The sequence below is a fragment of the Fukomys damarensis genome, unplaced genomic scaffold (assembly GCF_012274545.1).
Source record: "Fukomys damarensis isolate Sample0158 unplaced genomic scaffold, DMR_v1.0_HiC HiC_scaffold_19, whole genome shotgun sequence".
NCBI lineage: Eukaryota > Metazoa > Chordata > Mammalia > Rodentia > Bathyergidae > Fukomys > Fukomys damarensis.
In genome coordinates, this window is record NW_022900931.1 from 25,200,534 (window position 1) to 25,223,777 (window position 23,244).

A 23,244-nucleotide genomic window follows, 5' to 3' on the forward strand; every position below is an offset into this window, starting at 1 on the left:
TTAGGGCTGGAGATTTAGCTCAGTGGCACTGTGCCTGCCTTGCAAGTGCAAGGTCCTGAGTTCGATCCCCAGTACCAAAAATTCCCCCCCCAAAAAAAGAGTAGGACACTTTAACTGGTGAATCATATTTAACCTAAATTCAAAGACATTTTAAAATTATTTTATAAATATATATATGTTATTGTTTGATGATTCATTTCCAAATTTTAAAACATGTCATCATGCTGAGATTCTGTGACCAGATTTTTTTCTAGAGCAACAATACAGATTATTTCTAAATTATGGTACTCTAAGGGAAAATAAAAGTGCACATTTTTAATAGGCTTACTCTTTGCTGTAATCTAAATGTTTCTTTAAAGCAGATACTCTTAAGGTGGCTTAAGTTATTTTTTAGTGGAAAAGCCCATTACAGGCCACTGGAAATAAACTCCCTCAACTACGTAGCTGAGGAAACAAAATCCCCGGGAAGCCCATAGGCCCACATCTGCCATGCTTATTAACAGGACGGGGGCCACATCTTTTTTTCACTAGAGATGAATGCACCCCCTTGTAATTCTTTGAATGTTTATGGGGATATCTTGGCCTCTTTATCATGAGCTAAAATTTCTTAATTATTTGAAATTGCACTTCACAGGTATTTTCATTTATAATGTGAATTAGACTCACATTTTTAACCCAATTCTATGTAGGTAAAAGTCATATCCAACTTCAAAATATGTTGGGCTTCTTAGTTTTGATGATTTCTCAGCCACTTTTTAAACTGTCAACCACTATTAAAAGCCCAATATTTATTTTGTAAGTCAGTTATTGATTTTCTGTTCAGAGACTTACTATTTGATTATGCGTGGCGGTGTGTGCCGCTGTTGGTAGTGATGTAATGTCTTTGTGTGTTTGTGTCTGTGCTTAGAGCAGGTACTTTGAAGTGGTGCTAAGTAACTGTGTTTTCCTTATTCATTAAACTACATAACACAAAACTTGTTGAGGTATCTTTGTATAAGTTCAACTGGGTTTTGTGTAGTTAACATCCACTTTTAATTCACATAAACCTGTATGCAGATAGAGATTCCATCACCAATAAACTGTAATCTCTATGTGACTTCATTCATCTGTGCCCACATTTGTGTCTATGATCTGTTTTTCCCAACGCTGGCCATCTTTCATCACCTCCAAAACCACACTGCAAGCTACTATCTCTATCTGGGCTAATGAGATGGCCTCTTCATTGATCTCTGCTTTCACCCTAAATCTCTTTTCATCTCTTTTCAACTGTCATAGCACTTCTTTTATTCTTCTTTATTTCTTTAAGAAGGCTGACACTGACAGTGAAAGTAGATTCTAGTTATTTTAGTAGATTATATTAGCCCTAAGGCTTACCAGTTAAAGAATTGTATGTGGTGTTATTTTTTGAAAAAGTAATGTATATATGATTTTAGAAGAAAATAAATACATTGATAAATTTATGAAGCAAATCTCTCATCTATGCTGAATTCCAGTCCTCTAATGCCTCTCCATTGTGACTACAATTATCGGATTTCACGTAGATTTCCATATATGTTTATATAAACTACATATAGCTATATCAACTATATATAAAGTGTATTATATATATTATGAATAGCTCTATGTGTACTCTAGGTAGTGTAAAAAGACATATGCATCATATATGTGGTTACGTACTATATAGACATATCCACAATTTTTACACTAATAGAAATATTATCTGCATACTCTTTTTATCTTTTAAAAATAAGTTTGAAATTGATTTATATTACATTCTCATAAGTAAGTGTTTCATTTTATTATCATAATTTAAAATCATCTTAAAATTACAAAATATTTTCATTAAATAATAAAAATCCATTAAAAAAGTCCTGAAACAACCCAGAGCAATCCCAATTCAGATAAGGATGATAGTGTTCCAAGGACTTTCCACAATGAAAAGATGGGACTGAGAATGTGTTTGAATGTATTGAGAGATGATGTCATTGAAAGCAAAGCAATACTCACAAATTCATTCCTGGAAGCAAGCATCACTTTGATCCCCAAAGCAGAAAAGCCCCAACTGAAAAAGAGAACATAATACCAACCTCCCTAATGAACATAGATGCAAAAATTCTCAATAAAATACTAGTAAATAGAATGCAGATCATTGAGAAGATCATACACCCTAAGTGGGATTCATTCCAGGGATGCAAGGATGGTTCAACATACACAAATCAATAAGTTTAATACACTATATTAATAGAGCCAAGTACAAAAACCATATAATTATCTCAATCGATGCAGAAAAGGTGTTCAACAAAATCTAACATCCATTCACAATTAAAAAATTAAAAAAAACTACTTGCTGGGGATTTAGCTCAGTGGTTCAGTGGCCTGCCTTGCATGTGCAAGGATCTGGGTTCAATCCCTGGTACCAAACAAAAAACAAAACAAAACTACAGAAAATTGGAATAGATGATCTCTATCTCAACCAGATAAAAGCCATCTGTGAAAAATTAACAGCCAACATCATACTAAATGGTCAAAAACTGAAATTCTTCATGCTAAAATTAGGAACAAGGATGCCCACTATCACCACTCCTGTTCAATATAGTTTTGGAAACATTAGCTGCAGCAATTAGACAAGAGACAGAAGTAAAAGGAATAAAGATAGGAAGCAATGAAGTTAAATTGTCATTATTTGCAGATGACATGATACTCTATATTGAAGACCCCAAAAACTCCATCAAAAGTCTTCTAGACTTAATAACCAGATTCAGTAGAGTAGCCAGATACAAGGTCAACACACAAAAATCAATAGCCTTCTTGTACATCAACAACAGACTCAGTGATAGAGGAACTGGAGAAACAACTCCTTTCACAAAAGCATCCAAAAAAATGAAATAGGAATCAACCTAACGAAAGAAATCAAAGATCTCTACTCAGAAAACTACAGCACTCCGAAAAAAGAGATTTCCTACCCTTAGGAAAAACAAATGCAGTGAAAATGGCCACACTTCCAAAACTGCTATATAGATTCAATACAATCTCAATTGAAATACCAATAGCATACTTCATAGATCTTGAGAAAACAATCCAAAAATTCATTTGGAACAAGAAGAGACCTAGGATAGCAAAGACAATTCTGGGAAACAAAGACAAAGTAGGGAGTATCACAATCCCCAACTTGAAACTATACCACAAAGCTACTGTGATTTAAAAAAAAAAATACAGGGGCCTGCGCTTTAGCTCAGTGGTTCGGTGGCCTGCCTTGCAAGCCCAAGGACCCGAGTTCAATCCCCAGTACCAAAAAACAAAAAACAAACAAACAAACAAAAAATACATCATGGTACTGGCATAGAAACAGACCCAAGGATCGGGGGAACAGATTAGAAATGTAGTAATGACTCTAGACCTATTCAACCACCTCATCTTTGACAAAGGAACCCAGCACCCTGGCTCTAGGCCTTTTTAATAAGTGGAAAAATTGGGTTTCAATTTGACAAAGTTCAAAAGTAGACCTACATCTCTCACCATGCACTAAACTAAAATAGAAATGGACCAAAGATATAAACACTAAACAGAAACACTAAATCAGCTGAACGAGGTTAGGTAGAACTCTTGAAGACACTGGTGTAGGAAAAGATTTCATGAACAAAACCACAATGTGGGAAAATTTTGTACCAGCTGTTCCTGAAACAAAGGCCTAATGTCTAGAATATACAAAGAATTTCATCAGACCTCTCAAATTTAAATGGACATCTGAAATGGACAAACATTTCTCAGACAAAGGAATAAAAGCAGCAGGTAACATATGAAAAAATGTTCAACATCACTGGTCATTTGAGAGATGCAAATGAAGACAACACTGAGATTCCACCTCACCCCAGAAAGAACGGCTGCTGTCATAAAATCAAACAATAACAAATGCTGGCAGGGATGTGGGGAAAAATGAATCCTGCTCCACTGTTGGTGGGAGTGTAGACTGCTGCAAGAACTGTGGAAATCAGAATGGAGAGACCTCAAAAAAACTAGGCTTAGAGATCCCATTTGACCCAGCTATTCCCCTGTTGCATATTTTCCCAAAAGAATTAAAACAATCATACCACAGTAATATATGTACACCTATGTTCAGAGTGGCACAGTTTGTAATAGCTAAAACTTGGAAACAGCCTAATTACCTATCAACTGGAGACTGGATAAAGAAGATGTTTTTGTTTTTGTGGCTGTTGTTTTTAATAAAATGGAGTACTACTCAGCCATAAAGAATGAGAAACTGGAGACATTTATAGCTAAATGGATGCACATTGAGGTGATACACTTAGTGAAATGAAGAGGACACACATGTGTAAATACTGAATAGTTTCTCTGGTGTGAGAAAATGAAAGTGTAAGTAAAGATCCAAATGTATAATAGATAATGTGAAATAGGAAGAAAATTTCCACAGGGGAAGGGGAAGTCGGAAGGGTAGGAGAAAAGAAAGGAAAGGAATAAGTATGAGACAAGGAAGAAAGGAAACAGACTTTGAAAACAGGGAGGGGTGGAGAGGTTGATGGTAGGGCAGGGGAATGGGGAAAACATAAGAGCCGAGTTATATTATGTAAAGGTATAGATTCCCAATGATGAATGTCATATTGCATACTTAAAATGTACCTATAAAATTAATGAAAAAAAAAGGTAAGCTGTATATACTTACATTTTCCAGTACCCATATCAAGAAATAAAAAGTAACAAGAGAAATTAATTCTAACAACTTGTTTTATTCAAATTAACACATCCCAAATATTATCACTTAATCATGTGATCAATAAAAAACTGTTAATGATATAGTTAAGAATTTTGTCAAACATCTTTGCCAAACATCTGATGTATAGTTTGGAATTCCAGCTTTGTTAAACTAGGATAATGCTCAGTGGCTTCCTGTGGTAGTGACACTAGATGATAGATAGCTCAGTTATACAGAAAGTATAATTACTCAAGATAGAAAATATATCTCAATCACATAGTGAGACCCTGTCTCAAAAAAAAGAAGAGTATAAAAAGATAGAAAATATATAGGAACGGTGTAGCCAAATGCTAAAATAGAGTAAGAGTATTCAGAATGCTCTGGACAAGTTATCAATACATAAACAGCAACTGCACAATGTCCTGAAAATATGGAAAATAGATTTTAAAATAAAATAGTACAGTTACTGTTTTTAGATTAGGAGAGGCTCCACCCTGCTCTGTGTGACCCTTTGAAAAACCCACCTCATCCCATCCTGGCTCTTGGTGGTTTCCCTTTGGGCTCTCACAGCTACACTCAGCCTCCTGCACTGGAGAACTGGGTGGCATCCTCTCCCTCCGTGAGATTTCCCGACAACTCGCTCCTCCTCTAGGCTCCTCTCCAGAGTGCATGGAGGTTGGTGCATTCTCTCTTCCCGCCCCAGCCCTAAGCCCTCCCTTTACCCACCCTCTTCCAACACAGCTCCAGCTGGACTCTGACAGGCAGTCAAGGCCCTTCCCTTGCTCTGCTGTGCCTCACCTAAGGAATGACTTTAGTAATGCTTTGTGAAGACGAGTGCATGCCTGTAAACCCGTACAGGTATGTACCATGGTACAAGCCTGAAATCCCAGAACTCTGGGAGGGGAGGGGAGGAGAATTCAAAGTTCGAGGCTGGCCTAAGCCCTTCCTACAAATAAAAGAAAAATAAAAGGAAAGGGAAATGGGATTGGAAGGAATGGAAAGAAGAGGAAATTGAAGATAAAGAACTCTATACTTTTTCTTTACTTAAAGGCTTGTTTAAGAAATGGTGTCAGTGGATAATCTTAGAAGCATATAAAATTTAAGTTCAAAAATCCTTTAATTTCACTTCAATTTTTCCTATCTTAAATTCATGTAAAATAAATTTAATGTCTAAAAATGTCACTTATCTGATTCCTATTTATTTATTTATTTAAGCAGAGCGGGGATTGAAACCAGAGCCTCATATATACTGAGCAAATAATGATTCTCTTGAAATGTTCATGAGCCTGTGTGTGTGCCTATGTGTGGCTGTGTAAGTATGTGTCATGTCTTGTCTTTCCATCCTTCCGTCTAACTCTTGAAGTTGTTGGGGAGAAAAAGGAATAATATTTTTGTCATCAAATGTCAGGTCCACGCCTGAAGCCTTTCAGAGGTAAGAGAAAAGGTTACCCACTTATTTAATGTAAGTTTTATATGGCACAGGAACTTTAAAAATGATTCAAAGAAACAAATCTACATACTTTATGTTCAGTCTGATAAAGAGGTGAAAAGTTCTGGGAAATAATGTGTAGACACAAAGTACAATTTAGCAGGACCTGTTTGTCCAGATTCCTGAACTTCCCTCCAGGGAAACAGGACCCTAGTACTTGAAAGTATGCAGCAGAGAAGGGAGGGAGGCCAGATGGGCCGTCCTTGCTTTTACAGCCTAATATAATGAAGAAAAGCAAGGAACAGTCGAGAAAGGCCCTCCTGCTTTTTCCATTTTCTCAGTTTCCAAATTGTCACAATGCATCAAAATTGTAACACTTTTCTGGAATTTGTATTCAACTAACGTTTATGGTAATCATTTTTACAGCTTGAGTTTGTAATTTTTCTCACTTGTGTCTTTCTGTAATTGTACTTTGTAGGAACTTTTAATAATGAGTATGTGCACGTGCAAATTCTATGAAAAATGATAGGGATTTTTCTTTTAAAAATTTAAGAACCCATTAGTGTTTACACCTAGATGTTTCCCTAGAGCCTCATGTGCTCAAAGATGAGGTTTTCAGGAGTGACTGCATTAAGGGGTTGTAGCTGACTTGCTGTTAGGAGGTGGGGTCTGACAGAAGAGCTGGTCCCTGGGGCTGGCCTGGAAGGGATCCTCTGCCCCACACTTCTTTTCACTTCTGCTTCCTAGGCCACTTTTCCTCCCAGCCTCTGTGCCCTGCTACCCTCTAGCTTACTCTGGACTGAACCTGCACAAACCGTGAGCCCAAACAAACCTCTCCTCCCTTAAACTGTATTGGGTATGGTGTCCCAGTGATGAGAGAATGACTAGGAGAGGACCCAAATAGTAGAATTTAAATCTTAATGTTTTGTCTTGGGAGTTATGTTATTGGAAATATGAAGAGTGGATCACATTTTGGGCAACTTTCCTTGTTTTCTGGTATACAGAGTAGTTAAGTCTTTGTGTAACCTCAAAGCAGTTTCCACTGGGCGATCTGCTTTCTGCCCGTTTTTCTTTTCAAATAGTTTATTTCTGGTCTGATGATCTTCAACTACTAAAAACGCAGCAGTTACTTCTTTGCTTAAAAAGTTGTAAAGGCAAAAATTAATTTTATAATTTAAATTATAAATACATGAGAAAGTAATTCAATATTTTCCTACATGTTTCTATTATAGGCAGTGAAACCATAAAATAATCAAGCTACATAGCAAAGAAGCTGCAGCAAACACTGATGAACAAAAAATATCTTCATCTGCTTTTCAGCTTATTTCCTCATTGATATTGTGATTTTTTAAATTAAATTAAAATCAAGGAGGATGGCTGAAGCTGGTAATCCCAGCAGCTCAGGAGGCAGAGGCAGAAAGATCTCAAGTTTGATGCTAGCTGGGCGATTTAGGGAGACCCTGTATCAATATACATTTAACAACCATACAGCCCCCAAAGTGAGCTGGGGACGTAGTTCAGTGGTGAAACATTTGCCTAGCATGCCAGTAGGTCTAATTCCTAGAGGCACAAGAAAAGGGAATTAGAAAGTTGAAGATTCTAAAATGAATTAGATTGATTTTAGGTCGAATAACTTCTGGTTTAAAGGCAGACTGATTTCAAAAACCAGATTGTCATAATGCCAAATGAAACAAACATTTGAAAAAAGCAAAGGCTGATACATTAAATGAAGGATTCTGGCCACAGCTACCCTGGTCTGTGCAGAGGCCACTTTGAACCCCTTCCCCTGCTGTCCTTACACTGGCAGCATGCATGGTCTTGGGTCAGTGAGGCCCAGTAAGCACAGCCACAGCCGCAAGTCCCAATCACGGTTCAGCCCTGCTCTTGACAAATAGCTCGGCCCAGGGTGGAGAGCCACAGATCCTTTGGACCCATCTCTCCCCCTCAAAAGTCCCCTTGTGATGTTTTCCTTTCACAGGCCTGTTTTTTTATCCTCAGGCCCCTGTAAAGACCTTATAGCCTAAAGGGGAATAGTGCCAGGGCGGTCCCTCTCAGGTTTGTTCTGAAATAACAAATTCCAGAGCTCAGACCTCTTTCCTTTCCTTTTTCCTAACATTAAACTCATTTGGTCAGTTTCGTTTCTTCCATTCAAGGATTACACATTCGCCCCGTGTGTGAATATCCAGGGTCTCTTTACGGCACTACGCTGGAGAAACGTTGTTATTAAAGCTCGGACCTTATTTACATATTCTTGAGTAGCTTTATTTGTATTGATAGGATATCATGAAATGAATGGACAGGAAAGAGTGCATCTGCTCTTCTTTCTGTTTTGAATAATTTCACTGTTGACCTCTAATGTTGTCTGAGTAGTGGCTGCATATTCAGGTGAGATCCAGGTGGTAGCAAACGGCAGAGAGAAAGGGGGGTCCAGGCACGAGGCTTGCAGTGTGTTTGCACGAGCCGAGCAAGGCTGGTCCTCAGGGACGGTCAGTGCTTGTGGCCAGACAGCCCACACCAGGCTTCTTAGCAGGTTTAATTTTCATAACTTGAAGGCGTGTCTTACTAGTACGGGAGACCGAGACTGTATATGCTCGGACAGGAGATATAAACAGTATAAAAGAAGACAGATTTTTCAGGACTTAGAAAGAAGAAGGCCATCAGCTGATCTTTCAAAGGCATTTTTTAAAATCTTCTTTCCTGAAATTTCTGCACTCTGTATGCCCCTGTACTTTCTCATAAATACTTACCAATGTATTGAAAGAAGTGTCCCTTCCCTCTCACAGTATTTACTAGTGACTTACTTTGTAAATCCCAAGAAGAGGACCTTAGATTAGCTTGGAGGAAAATGCATTTCAGTCCATATCGTGAACTGTAACACTGAAGATTACTTATTTTTATTTTTTTCACAACAAAGGACACTGAAGGAGCCCTTTGTGGTGTCCAGTGAAGGAACCCTCGAGCTGGCCTTATGGGTGTGGCCGCACATGGTCCTCCTCATTACAGATGATTTAAGCCATGCTCCTGTTCATAGGTAACTGTCTCAGTCCAGGGGATTTATCTCTGGCATTTCACAAACCCGAAACATGGAGAAGAAGCAGGGCACATCGTTCCAGTTCCTCTTCGGGTCCCCAGAGTCCCTAATTGTGGCACAGTCCTCCACGCTGACTATGTTGTTGGGCTCCCCTGCATCCCAGAAGCTGGAGAAGAGACAGGGGGGACTTTAACTCCCAGGAAGGGGAAATAAAAGCCCCTAACATATTTGGGCGAGTGAGGTTTGCGTCATTTGACTTCACCACAATCCTGCCAGGTAGTTACTACCGCCTTCATCTGTCAATGAAGAAAGGGAATCTCAGAGAAGCCAGGCCACTGGCGCAGGCCTTAGAGTTTGTGCGTCCCAAGGCCCAGTGCGCCCTCACGACTGTAGACCCAGAGTGAGAAGACACGGGGCGGGCTGACCCCCGGGTGCGTTTGCTTCCTTTGCAGTGCTGTCCTCACCAGCCCTGGTTCCCTATTCCACAATGTACGTCAGTGAGCGCGTCCTTCAGTGTCACAGAGCTGCCCTGAAAACACTCGCCTGGAGAGCAGTCCGGGCGCTACTCCTAGAGCTGTCCGCTAAGTCACTTAAGGCTTCTGCCTTTACGGTCTTCAAATGCTAAGTAAAGACTAGAAACATTGATGTATTTTAGAAAGCGTTAATTTGGGTAAAATAGCATGAGAAAAAAATTGGAAATTCTAAACCCCTATGTTTTAATGACATAAAGGCATTAAACAGACCTTACGATGATAAAAGATGTTAAGTGGTCCCACTTTCACATTGTAAGAATCTGCTGTCTATCTCAAATTACTGTTTTTTTTAAATTTACAACCATTTGGAGATAAGACTCAGTTCTACTTTCTCTCTCTTCTGCATTTTCACTCAGTGATTCTTCCATTCCAGTCTCCTTGTCATGGCCGTCTAGTATTTCTCTTTCATTCTTGAGATAGTCCCAGGGAAAGCGAGAGGCTATGCCTATCTCTTTTCTCCTCTGCTCTGGCTCACCCTCTTGCTGTGTCTAGCAGCACAAACGATGTATCTGAATGCACCTGTGGGACAAAAGGAAGCTCTGGGCACCTCCCTCAACAACGCTCTAGCATCCGCACGGGAAGTAGCATGAAAATTTCCCGTCAGGAGGTTCTTACCTCAGAGAGAAAGGTGTGCCATCCACCCACTGCCACTGCCCCTCGATCACCTGGTCTGTCAGGCCAATGTAATACTCTCTCAGTTTAGGTTTTGTGTGGAAAAGGAACTCCTATGGAAGAGACACAATCAAAAAGGGAGCAAAATAGCTATTTCACTTCAGAAGAAACAGTGCAAGTAATTGTTATTAAAAGAAATAAAGTATGATTTAGGCTGGAGGTAATAGATACGTGGATCTGAAAGTGTAAAGTCATCAGAAGTTCTCTATTAAATGTTTTATTGTGATATATATATCTATAGATATATAGATATATATCTATAGATATATATAGAAAAAAGTAATTGCACAATGTTCCTGTACTGCTATTGGTAATCAAATCTCCTCCATATATCTTCTACAAAGCATTATCGGTCACAATTTGGAGATAATGGCCAGCTTTTTGCCCTATTTGATGTAATGTGCTCAATCAACTCCCAATCTCATTTTTTCTGCTGCCAACCAATAGAGCGCCCCGTGGAAATCAGCTTTTTTCTTAGGTTGTCCTAGTAATGAAGATCAGTTAAACCAGAGACTGACCTTCAGAGGTAGTGGGGACAGCGCACATGTCAACATGTTCATTGAGCAAACGGTAATTAGGAGTCAAACGCGTACGGCGTCTGTGACGAAGGCCACAGTGGTAGCAGGTTGTGTGCTCAGGTTACCTGTTCCTCTGCCGTGTTGATGACCACTAGATGAGCCCCCATGCCCGAGCAGTTTTTTAAACTTGACGGCCAGGTCAAGGTGGTGGAAGAAAAGAAGTAGCAGCTCGATTGGAAGTGTAGCCAGTTCAGTGGACAGCAACGCTTTACTGAACCTAGGAGAGACGTTCAGGGAGTGTTCCAGCTGAACCGAGCAATCACATTTAAAATTTCTTCTCATCTTATGGAATCCCACATTAATAATTCATTTATAATTAGAAGCCTTGGAATCCTTTATTCGAATATCACATCCATCTTACTATCTAAGACTATGGCTAATTTCAATGTTAATAAACATAGACAGCAATTTTCTTGGCTTTTGAATACAATCTTTAGTTTTTTACATACCAGTACCAATAAGTTCAACATTATACACAATCTATCTCACATCTGTCATCTGTTCTTAGTCTACCAAGGTCAGAAATTATAAGTTATGCATTTTCTTGGGTGATTCCTAAGCTACCTCTCTGCTACTGCTTAAAACCATCCAAATCACTGATGTAGAGATGGTTCCATTTCTTGTAATTATAGAACATTGGCCTTTCAAATTTATTAATAATACAAATCCACCTTCTCTTCATTTAATGATGAAGAAATTACAGCTCAGAAAACAAAGTCACTCTCCTGACGTCATGTACCATTTTATTAAGACGTAGAGCAACACAATCTATAAAAGCATCTGGAGTTTAACTCTGAGTTACTTACAAATGCTCTATAATTTTTTTCTCCACTGGAAGTAGTGAATGAAAAGAGAAGTTGCACTTCGCCTCAAATTTACTCTAAATAAAAACTAATGTCTGCGAGATTTCCTGTCCCACTGCTAATTGCATTTCTAAAATTTTGTACCTTTATCCTTATCAACTCCTTACACAGCACAAGAGGGATATTACATTTTGTTTTTGAAAAAAATAGAGCACAATTTTACCTATTCTAGAGTCAGTTCAGAATACAGAGAATGTTGACATACACATTTTCATGTTCCAATTTGGGGACAATTATACCTGGTCCATTATTATCGCAGGAAATCTCCTGGAAATGTGCACGTGGCTGCAGCTTCTTCTCATCACAAGTGCGAAAGCTCTGATATGTTACTGTAAGAAATAGGGCACAGTTAATTTTGGAATAAAAATCAATTTTCCAATTTTGTTTTCACAGCATCTTTACCAATAATTTTTTTTTTTTTTTTTTTACTATCTACTTTTCCACATGCAGAGGCATTGAGGTTCACTTAGTCAAAGAAATAATAAGGAATCCATATTTCCTGGTTTTCTTGATTGACAAAGATTCAGTTTAATTTCGACTCACATGCCCAAGGGGAAACTGGTGAGTTTGCATTCACTCTTATGACAAGTCGAGCCCTCTCTATTCTTCCTTCCATAAAATTTATTTTGTTTGTGTCCTTGATCAGTAAGACTATGATTCAAGCTTGTTATCTCAAAGACAAGACTGTACTGATGATGATGGTACAAAAGAAAGAACTCAAGACCACCAAGAAGATGTAAAATAGCCGTCATGAAAAAATGTGTCAGAGAGCCCAAAAATTTGGTAAGACTTCTGTACCAGTTGGGGTTTCTTGCTGGAGGAACAGCTTGGAGTTAATAGGGAAAATGTGAAATGTAAAGACTCCCTGGCAGACTGGTGCAACCACTATGGAAATCAATATGGAGATACCTCAAAGAGCTTGGACTGGAGGTTCCATTTGACCCAGCCATCCCTCTGCTGGATATCTTTCCAAAAGAACTAAAAGAATCATATCACAGTGAATTATGCACACCCATGTTTATAGCAGCACAATTTGTAATAGCTAAAACTTGGAAACAACCCATTTGCCCATCCGTTGGAAACTGGATAAAGAAGATGTGGTTTTTCTATAAAATGGAATATTACTCAGCCATAAAGAATGAGAAAATAGATTCATTCATAGGAAAATGGATACATATTGAAGATATACTCCTAAGAGAAATAAATAAGGCACACATGTGTAAATACCTAATAGTTTCTCTGGTGTGAATAATCTGCAGTAATACAGAAGATCCTAATAAGATTACTGACATTGAGAAATGGAAAGAAAGGAGCTAAAGGTGTAGGGAAGGTGGAATGGGCAGGGGAAGGGTAATAAGGGAAACGAAAAAAATGTGAGATAATGAAAAGATGGAAATAAGTGTTTGTAGATGGGGAGGGGAGGAAGGGGTGAAGGGAGGGCAGGGACAAGGGGGAAAAATGATAACCAAGACCTGTCATGTAGAGGTACAAGATCCCAACAATGAATGTAACTGTACTGTATCCCTAAAATGTACCAATAAACTTAATTAAAGCTGAAAAAAAAAAAAGACTCCCTGGGTAGGAGAAGATAAATCACAGGAAGCTCAGAGAATTTGGTTGAATGAGACTTTCAGCACCTACCAACACATCTGGCAATAAAACAGGCAGAAAGAAGCAGGATGGAGGCCCCAGCCACAGCCCAGAAGTGTCCCTGGTGAGAGAAGCATCCTTTCTCTGTGGAAAGAAAGGTACAAACACAGTCAGTCTGCCAGAGGCAAAATACAGAAAATAGCACAGGAGTCTTATTTTTCCTTATTTGCTTCTTTCCTCTCACATGGTACTAAATAATTCCCACACTTCAGCATGCATGAGAATCACTTGGAGAGCAGATTGGAAGACTTCTGGGCCTCACTCCCTGAATTAACAATTCATTAGAATTTGTACGGAACCAAGAAGTTTCTGAGGCCCCTGCCACTGGTGGTCTGAAGACCACAGAACCCCTGGTTTAATCAGTTACTGTTATTGAGACCGACTCCTGAACTCAGGTGTGTGGTTTATCCTGTCTCCTGTTAAAAAGATGCTTTGAAAACTACTTTAAAAAAAATCATTTCAAGGCTTTCTTCCCCATTAGTTGTTTCTTTGTATGCCTTCCCACCTCTCTGCTTGTTATCTCTCTTGTCCCCTCAGTGTCACAGTTTTCCATCTCTTAGATTCCGCAGAACACTGACAATCACAGGGTAGTTCCTCCCTGTTTCAAAATGCTCTTTACAAAACAGGTGAGTCCCCCAGAAGGGAGGTGGAGACCTAGAGGCCTGGCGTGTCACAGAAGGCAGATCTGGTAGCTGTGCCTGTACCCAGGCCAGCAAGCTTTCCTACGTGACTTACACTCTAATCTCTCTTTCGCTTTTGTCCTTCTTCCATGCATGCACCCCCCCTTTTCTCACTTTTCTGAATACTTTTTGTCCTCCTGTCCCTTACCACATTTGGCCCCCTATACCCGTAACAGATCAATGGAACAAAAGGAAGAGTTGCAAATTTTACCTGCACATTGTGATGCGGAAGATTTGGAAGAATTCATTTTCTTTCTTTCTTTCTCTTTCTCTGTCTTTCCTTGACTGCTCTCTCTCTCTTCCCAATATCTGGGTCCAGAAGTGTTTCGTTGGTAGGGTCCGGAGAAAACTAATCTTCAAAGGTGAACGCTTTGTCTGTTTTTGTAAAGTCCAACCCCAAAGGACCTGCAGTATGGACCACAGCTCTGCAGCTGTGCCCTGGACTCCGGATTTCCTTTCTTGCATAAGCAGGACAGTGGTGTGCACCCGGCAACACTAATTCTCTTCACTCCAGAAGACAACAAAATGAGGAAATGGTGAAATGGGAAGCATCAAAACAACGGGCCAGCATGGGGGAACACAGGAGGCTGAAAAGAGGATATTATTTTGTTTGATAAAATGTCTCATTTTCTTCAAGGTCTAACTCAGCCCCCATCTGTCCCTGCTGATGGGGAGCCTCCTCTGCATTCCCAGTTCTACGTTTATTTTATGCTACCTACCCATCTGTTAACTGAAAAGGAGTCTCAGACTCCAGATCCCCATTTACTTAACACAGAGCTGTGCACAGACTGTGTGTACTTATGACTTAGACATGGAAATCTCACCTTTTATCTTTCTCCTCCTCCTTCATCTGGATCTCTTGAACCTTCTAGCATTGTGGGGTTTGTGTTTCTTTTATCAAAGTGTTAATTACGAGTTTACATCACACACTGGTCTTAGCTGACTCAATTCCATTCAACACTACACAGCTGCTAAAGCTTCAGAGACCTGGCAGGGCCTGTGATTCTATTGTTCTGATCTGCTTGACAAGTACAGTTCCATAAGGTAGCTACTTTGGGAGAAATGGATTTAAATGTCAGAGGAAGCAATTAGAGAGTAGTGCTTCTCTAGCTGGGCGTGGTGGCGCATGCCTGTAATCCCAGCACTCGGGAGGCTGAGGCAGGAGGATTGCTGTGAGTTCGAGACCAGCGTAGGCTACATAGTGAGTTCCAGGTCAGTCTCAACTATGTAGTGAGATCCTGTCTCAAAAAGCCAAAAAAAAAAATTTTTTTTTAAAAAGAGTAGCGCTTCTCTGGAATGTTAAGTATGTGCCATCTCCCTCCTGAAAGATATTTAAGAATAAGATTACTTTGACCTCACTTGCATTAAGTTCACAAAGGTTGAAAGGAGAAGTACAATCCACATCCACATGACTTCTTCATCCCCACATTTGATGACTCAGAGGTCTCATGGGGTAGAAACTAGTTTCAGTACTAAAGGGATTTTCTAATACTTTCATTGACTGGGAAATTTCTTCTACATTCTTAATTTCATTGTAATACTGACATATTAGAATATTTAAAACTGTCCAAGTCAGTCGCCGTGATTTTTGTGTCCCCCACATGTCTGTACATGAGAGATTGGGTCCCCAGGGCAGCAGCATTGGGAGGTACTGCGAAGTTGTGGGAGGTGAGGCCATTGGTGTCCCAGCTCGTTGGAGTCCCAGCCTCCCAGTCTCTCTCCCTCCTGGTTTCTGCCATGGGGCCTCCTCCTCCTCCTCTGAGACCCACAAGGCTGGCTGAAGTTGGAGTTGAGGCTCCAGATCCACCAGCAAAAAGAAGCATCACTTCAGTTTGTATGCTGCCTGTGTTAGATGCTTTGTTCTACTGGTGGAAAGGTAACTAACGCATATTCTATTAGAAAATAGCATTTGACCCGTAAAAAGAGAGGAGCTGTCTAGTGAATGAACGCTATGAATGATTACATAATTAATCATAATTATCACAGTCAATGTTTTACTGATTCTGATCATTGTTAATGATTATTGATTTGCAATTACTATATACTGATAATATTCACTTGTCAAAATATATATGTTTATATTCTTTGTTTTATATTTTTTATTGACATAGGCCAGCTGTACAGATCGGAGGCTTCGCTGTGCTGTCCACGTGGGCACACACTGTACATGGCTTGTATCCACCCACCACTCTTCCCTCACCCGTAATCCTGAGACCCTTTCTCCTTACTCCTTCCAGTTGCTGATGTTATTTTTAACAACTGTTCTGCTGTTAGGCTGATTTATTTTAGATTAATTGTGGGTAACCCAAATAAAAATTTTACATTTTACCTTTACTAGCTTCTATAATTTTCTTCTTTCCTTAATGTAGATCATTTCTAACAGATACCATTTTCCTCCTGTCTATGAAACTTTTAAGATATCTTTTAAGACAGGCGTACTGGCAACAAACACCCCCCCCACACACACACATGTTTTTGCCTGATGAAGATACTCTTTCTCCCTCACTTCTGAACAGTAACTTTACTGGGTGCAGCACTCTGTTTGGTGGGCCATGCCTTAAATTGAGTTTCACTCCAACCTCTTCTCACTTCCCTGGTTTCTGTGGAAAAATCTGATGTCATTCTGATATTTACTTCTCTACAGGTGAGGTGACCTGCCATCCAGCCAGATTTCAGAAGTTTTTCCTTATCACCGATCTTTTGTAGTAGTTAAAATATCTTTTGCCTAAATATATGCATCTGTGTATGCATATTTTCCATAAATACATACAATTGAAAAAGTAAGGATCCATTACTTAAGTAAGTGGCTCTGTGAACTGGTCAGAAATGATTTTTGTCTAGTGAAAATGCTTTGGCTTATTATTGCAAATATAAACAATGAGTAATTCCTCTTTTGCCTGAGGTTGTAGAAGCACCACATGATAAAAAGTCATGTGAAAAATGTTCACCCAACATGCATTTTGATACTGTCCTTCTGAGATCTGTGACTTGCTATGTTGTTAAAAGCTTGATAATAATAAAGTTATCCCTCAGAGAAGGCTTCTTGGTTTGTGCTAACATAAAGCCAATATTGTAGTCTACAGTACTTGTCGTGGGTTCTGTAGTTTCTCAGAACCCACAGAAAATACAAAACTCCTAGGAATTTTCTATAATTTGGAGTTTGTTTTTAATGGAATGTTTTGTTATTACAATCAGAAGAGCAGGTGCAATAGCAGAGATTTATGACTCCTTGGAGATTCACGCTCACTATTGATAGAAAGTGAACTGAAGGATGAGAAGGTGCACAACAAGCTGTATGTAGAAAACAAAGGAAAGTTTAGGTATTACAACACCTGCCTCACACCCGAGTGAGTGCTTTATAAACACTCTACATTCACTGGAGAGGCTCATGTTTTGAGCAGAGCCTGTTCACCTACTTTTAGGAATGTTCAGTTCAGAACAGGATTTCAATAGAAAATATTTCTCTGGCTTTATCTGTCAGAATCGTCTGTATGACTATTAACATGAAATTATCTAACACTTCTTTGTTGCTCTCCTTTTCGTATCGCAGGAACAATGTCATATTCTTTCACCTGGTTCTCCTGGCTGCTATCGAGATGGGGATTTCATTATTGGTGGACTCCTTTCCCTAAGAGTGACTGATGGTGACATGAGAAGCAAATTCGGATTTCAAGATACACTTTATATGCCACCTTATGAACACGTGTGTGTGTGATGTCCCCTTGTACCAGAGGATGATAGCGCTTAAGTGTGTGGCTGCTCTTAAGTGCATAAGAGGACTTGCAAAGCACTCGACAGTTGAGAAGTGTTTTTCTTTGCTGTGTTGAGATCTTTTTTACTTGTGTCATTTTAATTTGTTCATTTTGTACATCTTTTGTGTATTTCCTTGGGTAATCTAACAAAATATTGTTTTTCCTGAAATGGATCCTTATATCCAAGGGAAGAATATATAAAATTCTAAATTTTTATTTTCACCATTTTCCATTTACTTCACACCCTGACCTTAGTTTCTCAGATGCAAGATGAAGTACACATCAAAAAGCCAAAATTGTAAATTTGACTGTAAAGCTGTCAGTCTGATTTTTTTTTAGCCACCAAATTTTTGATGTGAGATAACCAGTTTACTTCTTAGATTACTGTGCATCTCCTTTGCCTTCTTTAGAAATAAAAATTTAGAACACTGTCTTTTAACCATTGTGTTTTAGGGAACTTACTAGGCATTATCAGCAGCTGCTGGCTGTGATTTTTGCTGTAGAAAAGATCAATAAGCACTTGAAAAAAAAAAAAAGAACTTGAATATGCTGTTCAATGGGTCCCATGGATTCTAACTCTTCAGTGTCGACTACATTGAGATGAAGGTCATGGAGAGTTCTCTGTCTCTGCTTTCAGGAGAGAGTCCTCCAGTTCCTAATTACACCTGTAGGTCTGAGAAGAGAGCCAAGCTGGTGGCTGTGATAGGAGGCATTTCAACAAGAACATCAACTCTGATTTCCCGTGTATTAAGTCTCTACAACATTCCCAGGTAGACAAAAAATTCTGGCATTTGATGTTAAACACACAAAAAATATAATGGATGCCAAACAAAATTCAATTTATGAAGAGAGGGATGATATGTAATGAATTGCTAGTTCTTCGTCATTTACTCAATTGTTTTATTCTGCCACAGTGCGTGCAAAAGAGGATAAATGAAATCACTGGTGAATGTACATCATGATTTTGTGTAAGCAGTAACTATGTTTTCTGTTTAGATCAGCTATGGTCCGTTTGACCCAAGTCTCAGAGACAATGTCCAGCTCCAGTCGATTTATCAGCTTCCTACAAACACTGCAGCTCTGTATCATTACCTCATTCAAATAATGCTGCATTTTGGTTGGGTCTGGGTTGGCCTTGTGGTTCCAGATGACATCAGGGGAGAAATCTTTCTCAGGGGCGTGACACGGGAGTTGAACGACAATGGACTCTGTATTCTATTTGCAGAAAGGATTCCAGAGTTTCCTGCTAAGGATACAGTGAACAGGCAACTCTTCATTGAAAGATTCTCATATCCAAAGGTCAGCGTTGCCCTTGGTGATACTCACTCTCTTCTTAGATTTGTGTAACATCTATTGCACTACTCCATTTGGAAACGTCTGAGTCACAACTTCTGATCGGGATATAACTATCTTGCCCTTTGATCAAAAATCTAAGTTACACATATTTTGGTGGAGGTTTGTCTTTTTCTTTCTACAAGGAGAGATTTCTGGTTTTAAAGATTTTCTTAGAACTCTTCAGCCTGCAAAATATCCTCATGATGTCTGTATCCACGCTATTTGAATGTCCATATTTGGATCAAGATGGAATCAAGACATTGAGTCGATGTGAACAAAACAGTACCCTGGAAACTCGGACTCTGAATGCTTGGAATATGAATGCTTCCTCCCAGAGTCACAGTGTTTATGCTGCTGTGTATGTCATTGTGCGGGCACTTCTCAGAGAACTCTCACTCAGGTGGAAGAAGAATCACGTGACATGGTGCAGCTGTGGCCTCTCATCCATGGCAGGTAGCAAAAGCTCACCCTTCTGTATCCCTGGGGCAATGGTCCAGGCACTGACCTTTCTGTTCCTTGATTCACTATTTTTTAAGAGTTCTAGCTGGGTATGATGGCATAATCTCACAAAATCCTGTAATCCCAGCACTCAGGAGGCTGAGGCAGGAGGATCACTGTGAGTTCAAGAGCAGCCTGGGCTACATAGTGAGTTCCAGATCAGTCTCAAGTACATAGTGAGACCCTGTCTCAAAAAAAAAAAAAAAAAAAAAAAAAAAAAAAAAAAAAAACCAACAAAAAAAGAGTTCTCAATTTACAAAGAAAACAGACTAGAGTTTGTAGCATGGGTTAATTAATGTCACTAACTTTCCTTGTGCTCTTTCCATGAAGTCCACTAATCTCTCTATCATCTTTTTTGAAAGTTGTGAGATTTCCCTCCAATTTTTTTCCTCAAGATAATTTGATGTTAGCTTTCCTAAAGGGATAGAAAGGGGTCGTTCTCAAATTACTTCTGAATTATTTTCAGGAATTTCTCTCCATCTACTATGACAATTAAAAGACTAGTGTAAAGTTGCAGTTCACTGAAGACCCCTTAAAGACAATGTGCAATGGCTGCACATTCCACTCCTCTTATTGCCAAATGGTCGGTGAAGTTGATGTTCTCAGTTTGCCATTTGTCCTCTTAGAGGTGAGTCAGAGCTGTGCACAAATAGGCAATCAAGGGTAGGTGTCCTCTTATTTTTCTTTAAAACCCATTAATAACCTACTTTCTACTATATTGTAAATGTCATTCTGTATCAGTACAGGGAAATGGCATAGCATGGGGATAATCCACCTGCATTTATTTTGTGGTTTGGCACTTTTATAGGTAGAGATGGTTATTTAACCCATCCTTCATTTACTTACCATATAAAAAACACTTTTCTGTATGTTCATTTTGAAACTTTTGCCCAGTTTTATACTTTTTGGCTACCTTTTTCATTTATAAAAGTTTAGAGTTTAAATGTATTCTTTCAGTTATATGTACTGAGAATATTTTCTCCTCTGTGACCTGACTTCACATTTTTCGTTTTGGTTAAGAAAAGTTCTTAATTTCAAAATAATCCAAACTTTTATTTTTGCACTTTTATGGTTTATGCTTTCTGTCCTGTGGGAAGTCTCCTTACATCAAGGTAGCAAAGATTATTCTTTAGTCCCTCAGCTTTCTTCTAAACATTATATTGCTTTAAATTTCAAATTTAGGCAGCAATACATTAGAAACTGATTTGTGTGTGTGTTGTAACACAGTGGGATCGAGATGATTTTTCTCCAGTAAGAAAGAACCGACTGGGCCAGAAGCATTTATGGAAGAAGAAACACTTTCTCTAACCCCCTGTATAATCATTTTTAAATTAGGTATTTGTGTATATAATTATTTTTCTTGACTCTTTATTCTGCTCCACGGGCCAGTTCTCTGTTTTAGGGGGGGTTTTTGAGTTTTTTTGGTGGGGGGAGACAGGGTCTCACTACGTAGTTGAGACTGACCTGGAACTCACTACGTAGCCCAGACTGCTCTCAAACTCACAGCCATCCTCCTGCCTCAGCCACCCCAGTGCTGGGATTACAAGTGTGCGCCACCACACCTGGCTTCCAGTTCTCTGTTTTGAAGTTTTATTGTATCAGTCACCACAATTTCATAATAAGTTGATACATTTTCTTTTCAATTTAATTTCTGTATTTTTCACATTCTGTTTTATATTACATATATTTAATTAAAATTAATTTAAATTTAGATTTCAATTTTCATTTTAATTTGTTTTATTAAAGACATAATGGATATTTAAAATTTTTTCTTTTAGTTCAAAAATTTTCTGTAGAACCTTGCATCTTTTCTATGTGCATAATAATATAATTTGAAAACAACATTTTATTTATTTCTAGTGTTATGTTTATACAGTATCTCTTTTTTACCTTTTTAGATTAGCTAGGCTCTCTTGTAAGAGCTGAATAGAAGGGTAATAGTGGGTACACATACTTGTTTGCAACCTTAAGAAAAATTTAGCATTTTACCATTTTGATGATTTCTTTTCCTGTAGGCAATCTGTTAATTGTTAATATTATTTACTATCTGAAGAAAGCAGTTTTATATGCCATATTTTCTAATAATTTAAAAATTACTGGCTTTTATTTTTTGAGGGGGAGGGGTTGAGTGCAATCCAGGCTGGCCCACACTGGCCTCAAATTTACAGTGACTCTGCCACCTCAGCCTCCTAAGTCCTGGGATTATAGGCATGTACCACCATGCCTGGCGTGGCTTTCAACTTTTATGAATACTTTTCTAAATGTATATTGTGGCCATATATTTTAATATGATTTCTTCTATTAACAAAATAAATTGTGTTGATTTCAAAATGTTAAAATATGTTTGCATTTTTGGCATAATATTCACTTAATTATGATGTATTAATTTTTTATGTTAGATTTCATTTACTTGTATGTCACTGAGAAAAATTAGTCTGCACTTTTCTCTCTTTTCCAGCTTTATTAAGGTATTCTTGACAAAAATTTACATATTCCAGACAAATAACACATGTTTATACAGTATACACCTGCGAATGGATCTAAGACTGAAATATTGAAGTAGAAAATTTGAAACCACTGTAAAATAACATACATGAAACATTTGAATATATAAGTCCAGGCAAGGATTTCCTGAACAGAACTCTAATAGCATAGAAAATATTATGACAAATAGATTTGCATCAGAGTAAAAAGCTTCTATGTGGCAAAGTAAACAACCCACAACGTGGAAAGGCAATCTGCAGAATGGGAAAGATAACTTTGTCAGCTGCTTTTCTGATGGAAGATTAATAACCATTGTATATAATGAACTAAAAAAACTTAACCCCCTCAAATGAATGATCCAATCAGAAATGGGAAAATGCTCTGAATAGACACTTCTCGAAAGACACAAATATTGGGCCAGGAATTTAGCTCAGTGGTTCTGCTGCCTGCTTTGTAAGTACAAGATCCCAAGTTTGAGTTCAATCCCCAGTGCCAAAACAAAACAAAGCAAAATATCTAGTAAGTATATGAAAAAAAAGTCCATCATCTTTATCCATTAGGGAAATGCAATCGAAATAACTCTGAGTTCCCACCTGAACCCAGTAGGAATGGCTATCAAGAAAACAAAAACAATGAATGCTGATGAGGATGTAGAGCACAAGCGGCCCCTCTACATTGCTGTAAACCAGTACAGCCACTGTGGAGATTCTCCAAAGCACTAAGCATAGCAATTCCGTCGGACCCAGGTATCCCTTTCTTGAGTGTACTCCGAAGAGTTAAAGATGTATTCCAATAGTGATACATGAATACCCATATTTCTACCAACCCAATGCACAATATCTAAACTCTGGAAAAAGCCTAGATGCCCATCAGTAGATGTATGAACAAAGAAAATATTGTGGATAAATATAATCTAATTTATTTAATCATGAAGAAAAATGAAATCATGCCATTTGCAGAAAAGTGGGTGAGATTTGATAATGTTAAGTGAAATAAATAAGACACAGAAAGTTAAATATTACATAATTTCT

At 38.5% G+C, this 23,244-nt stretch overlaps 1 protein-coding gene and 1 pseudogene across 2 annotated transcripts; one reads left to right on the plus strand and one right to left on the minus strand.

Moving 5' to 3' along the window:
• Positions 1–7,564: 7,564 nt before the first annotated feature.
• Positions 7,565–14,642, minus strand: LOC104850722 (C-type lectin domain family 4 member E). Of its 2 annotated transcripts, none has more exons than XM_010607775.2 (6): positions 14,356–14,642; positions 13,456–13,548; positions 12,054–12,143; positions 11,017–11,168; positions 10,317–10,426; positions 7,565–9,334 (listed from the first exon to the last, which is right to left on the minus strand). In XM_010607775.2, exons 1-6 carry the CDS (start codon positions 14,390–14,392, stop codon positions 9,178–9,180), a joined length of 639 nt encoding a protein of 212 aa, XP_010606077.1. In that variant the 5' UTR covers positions 14,393–14,642; the 3' UTR covers positions 7,565–9,177. The 2 variants fall into 2 exon arrangements, with proteins under 2 accessions (XP_010606077.1, XP_010606078.1); XM_010607776.2 differs by having other exon boundaries at positions 9,246–10,220.
• Positions 14,643–15,881: 1,239 nt separating this feature from the next.
• On the plus strand, positions 15,882–22,935 carry LOC104850748 (annotated as a pseudogene).
• The last annotated feature ends 309 nt before the right edge of the window (positions 22,936–23,244 follow it).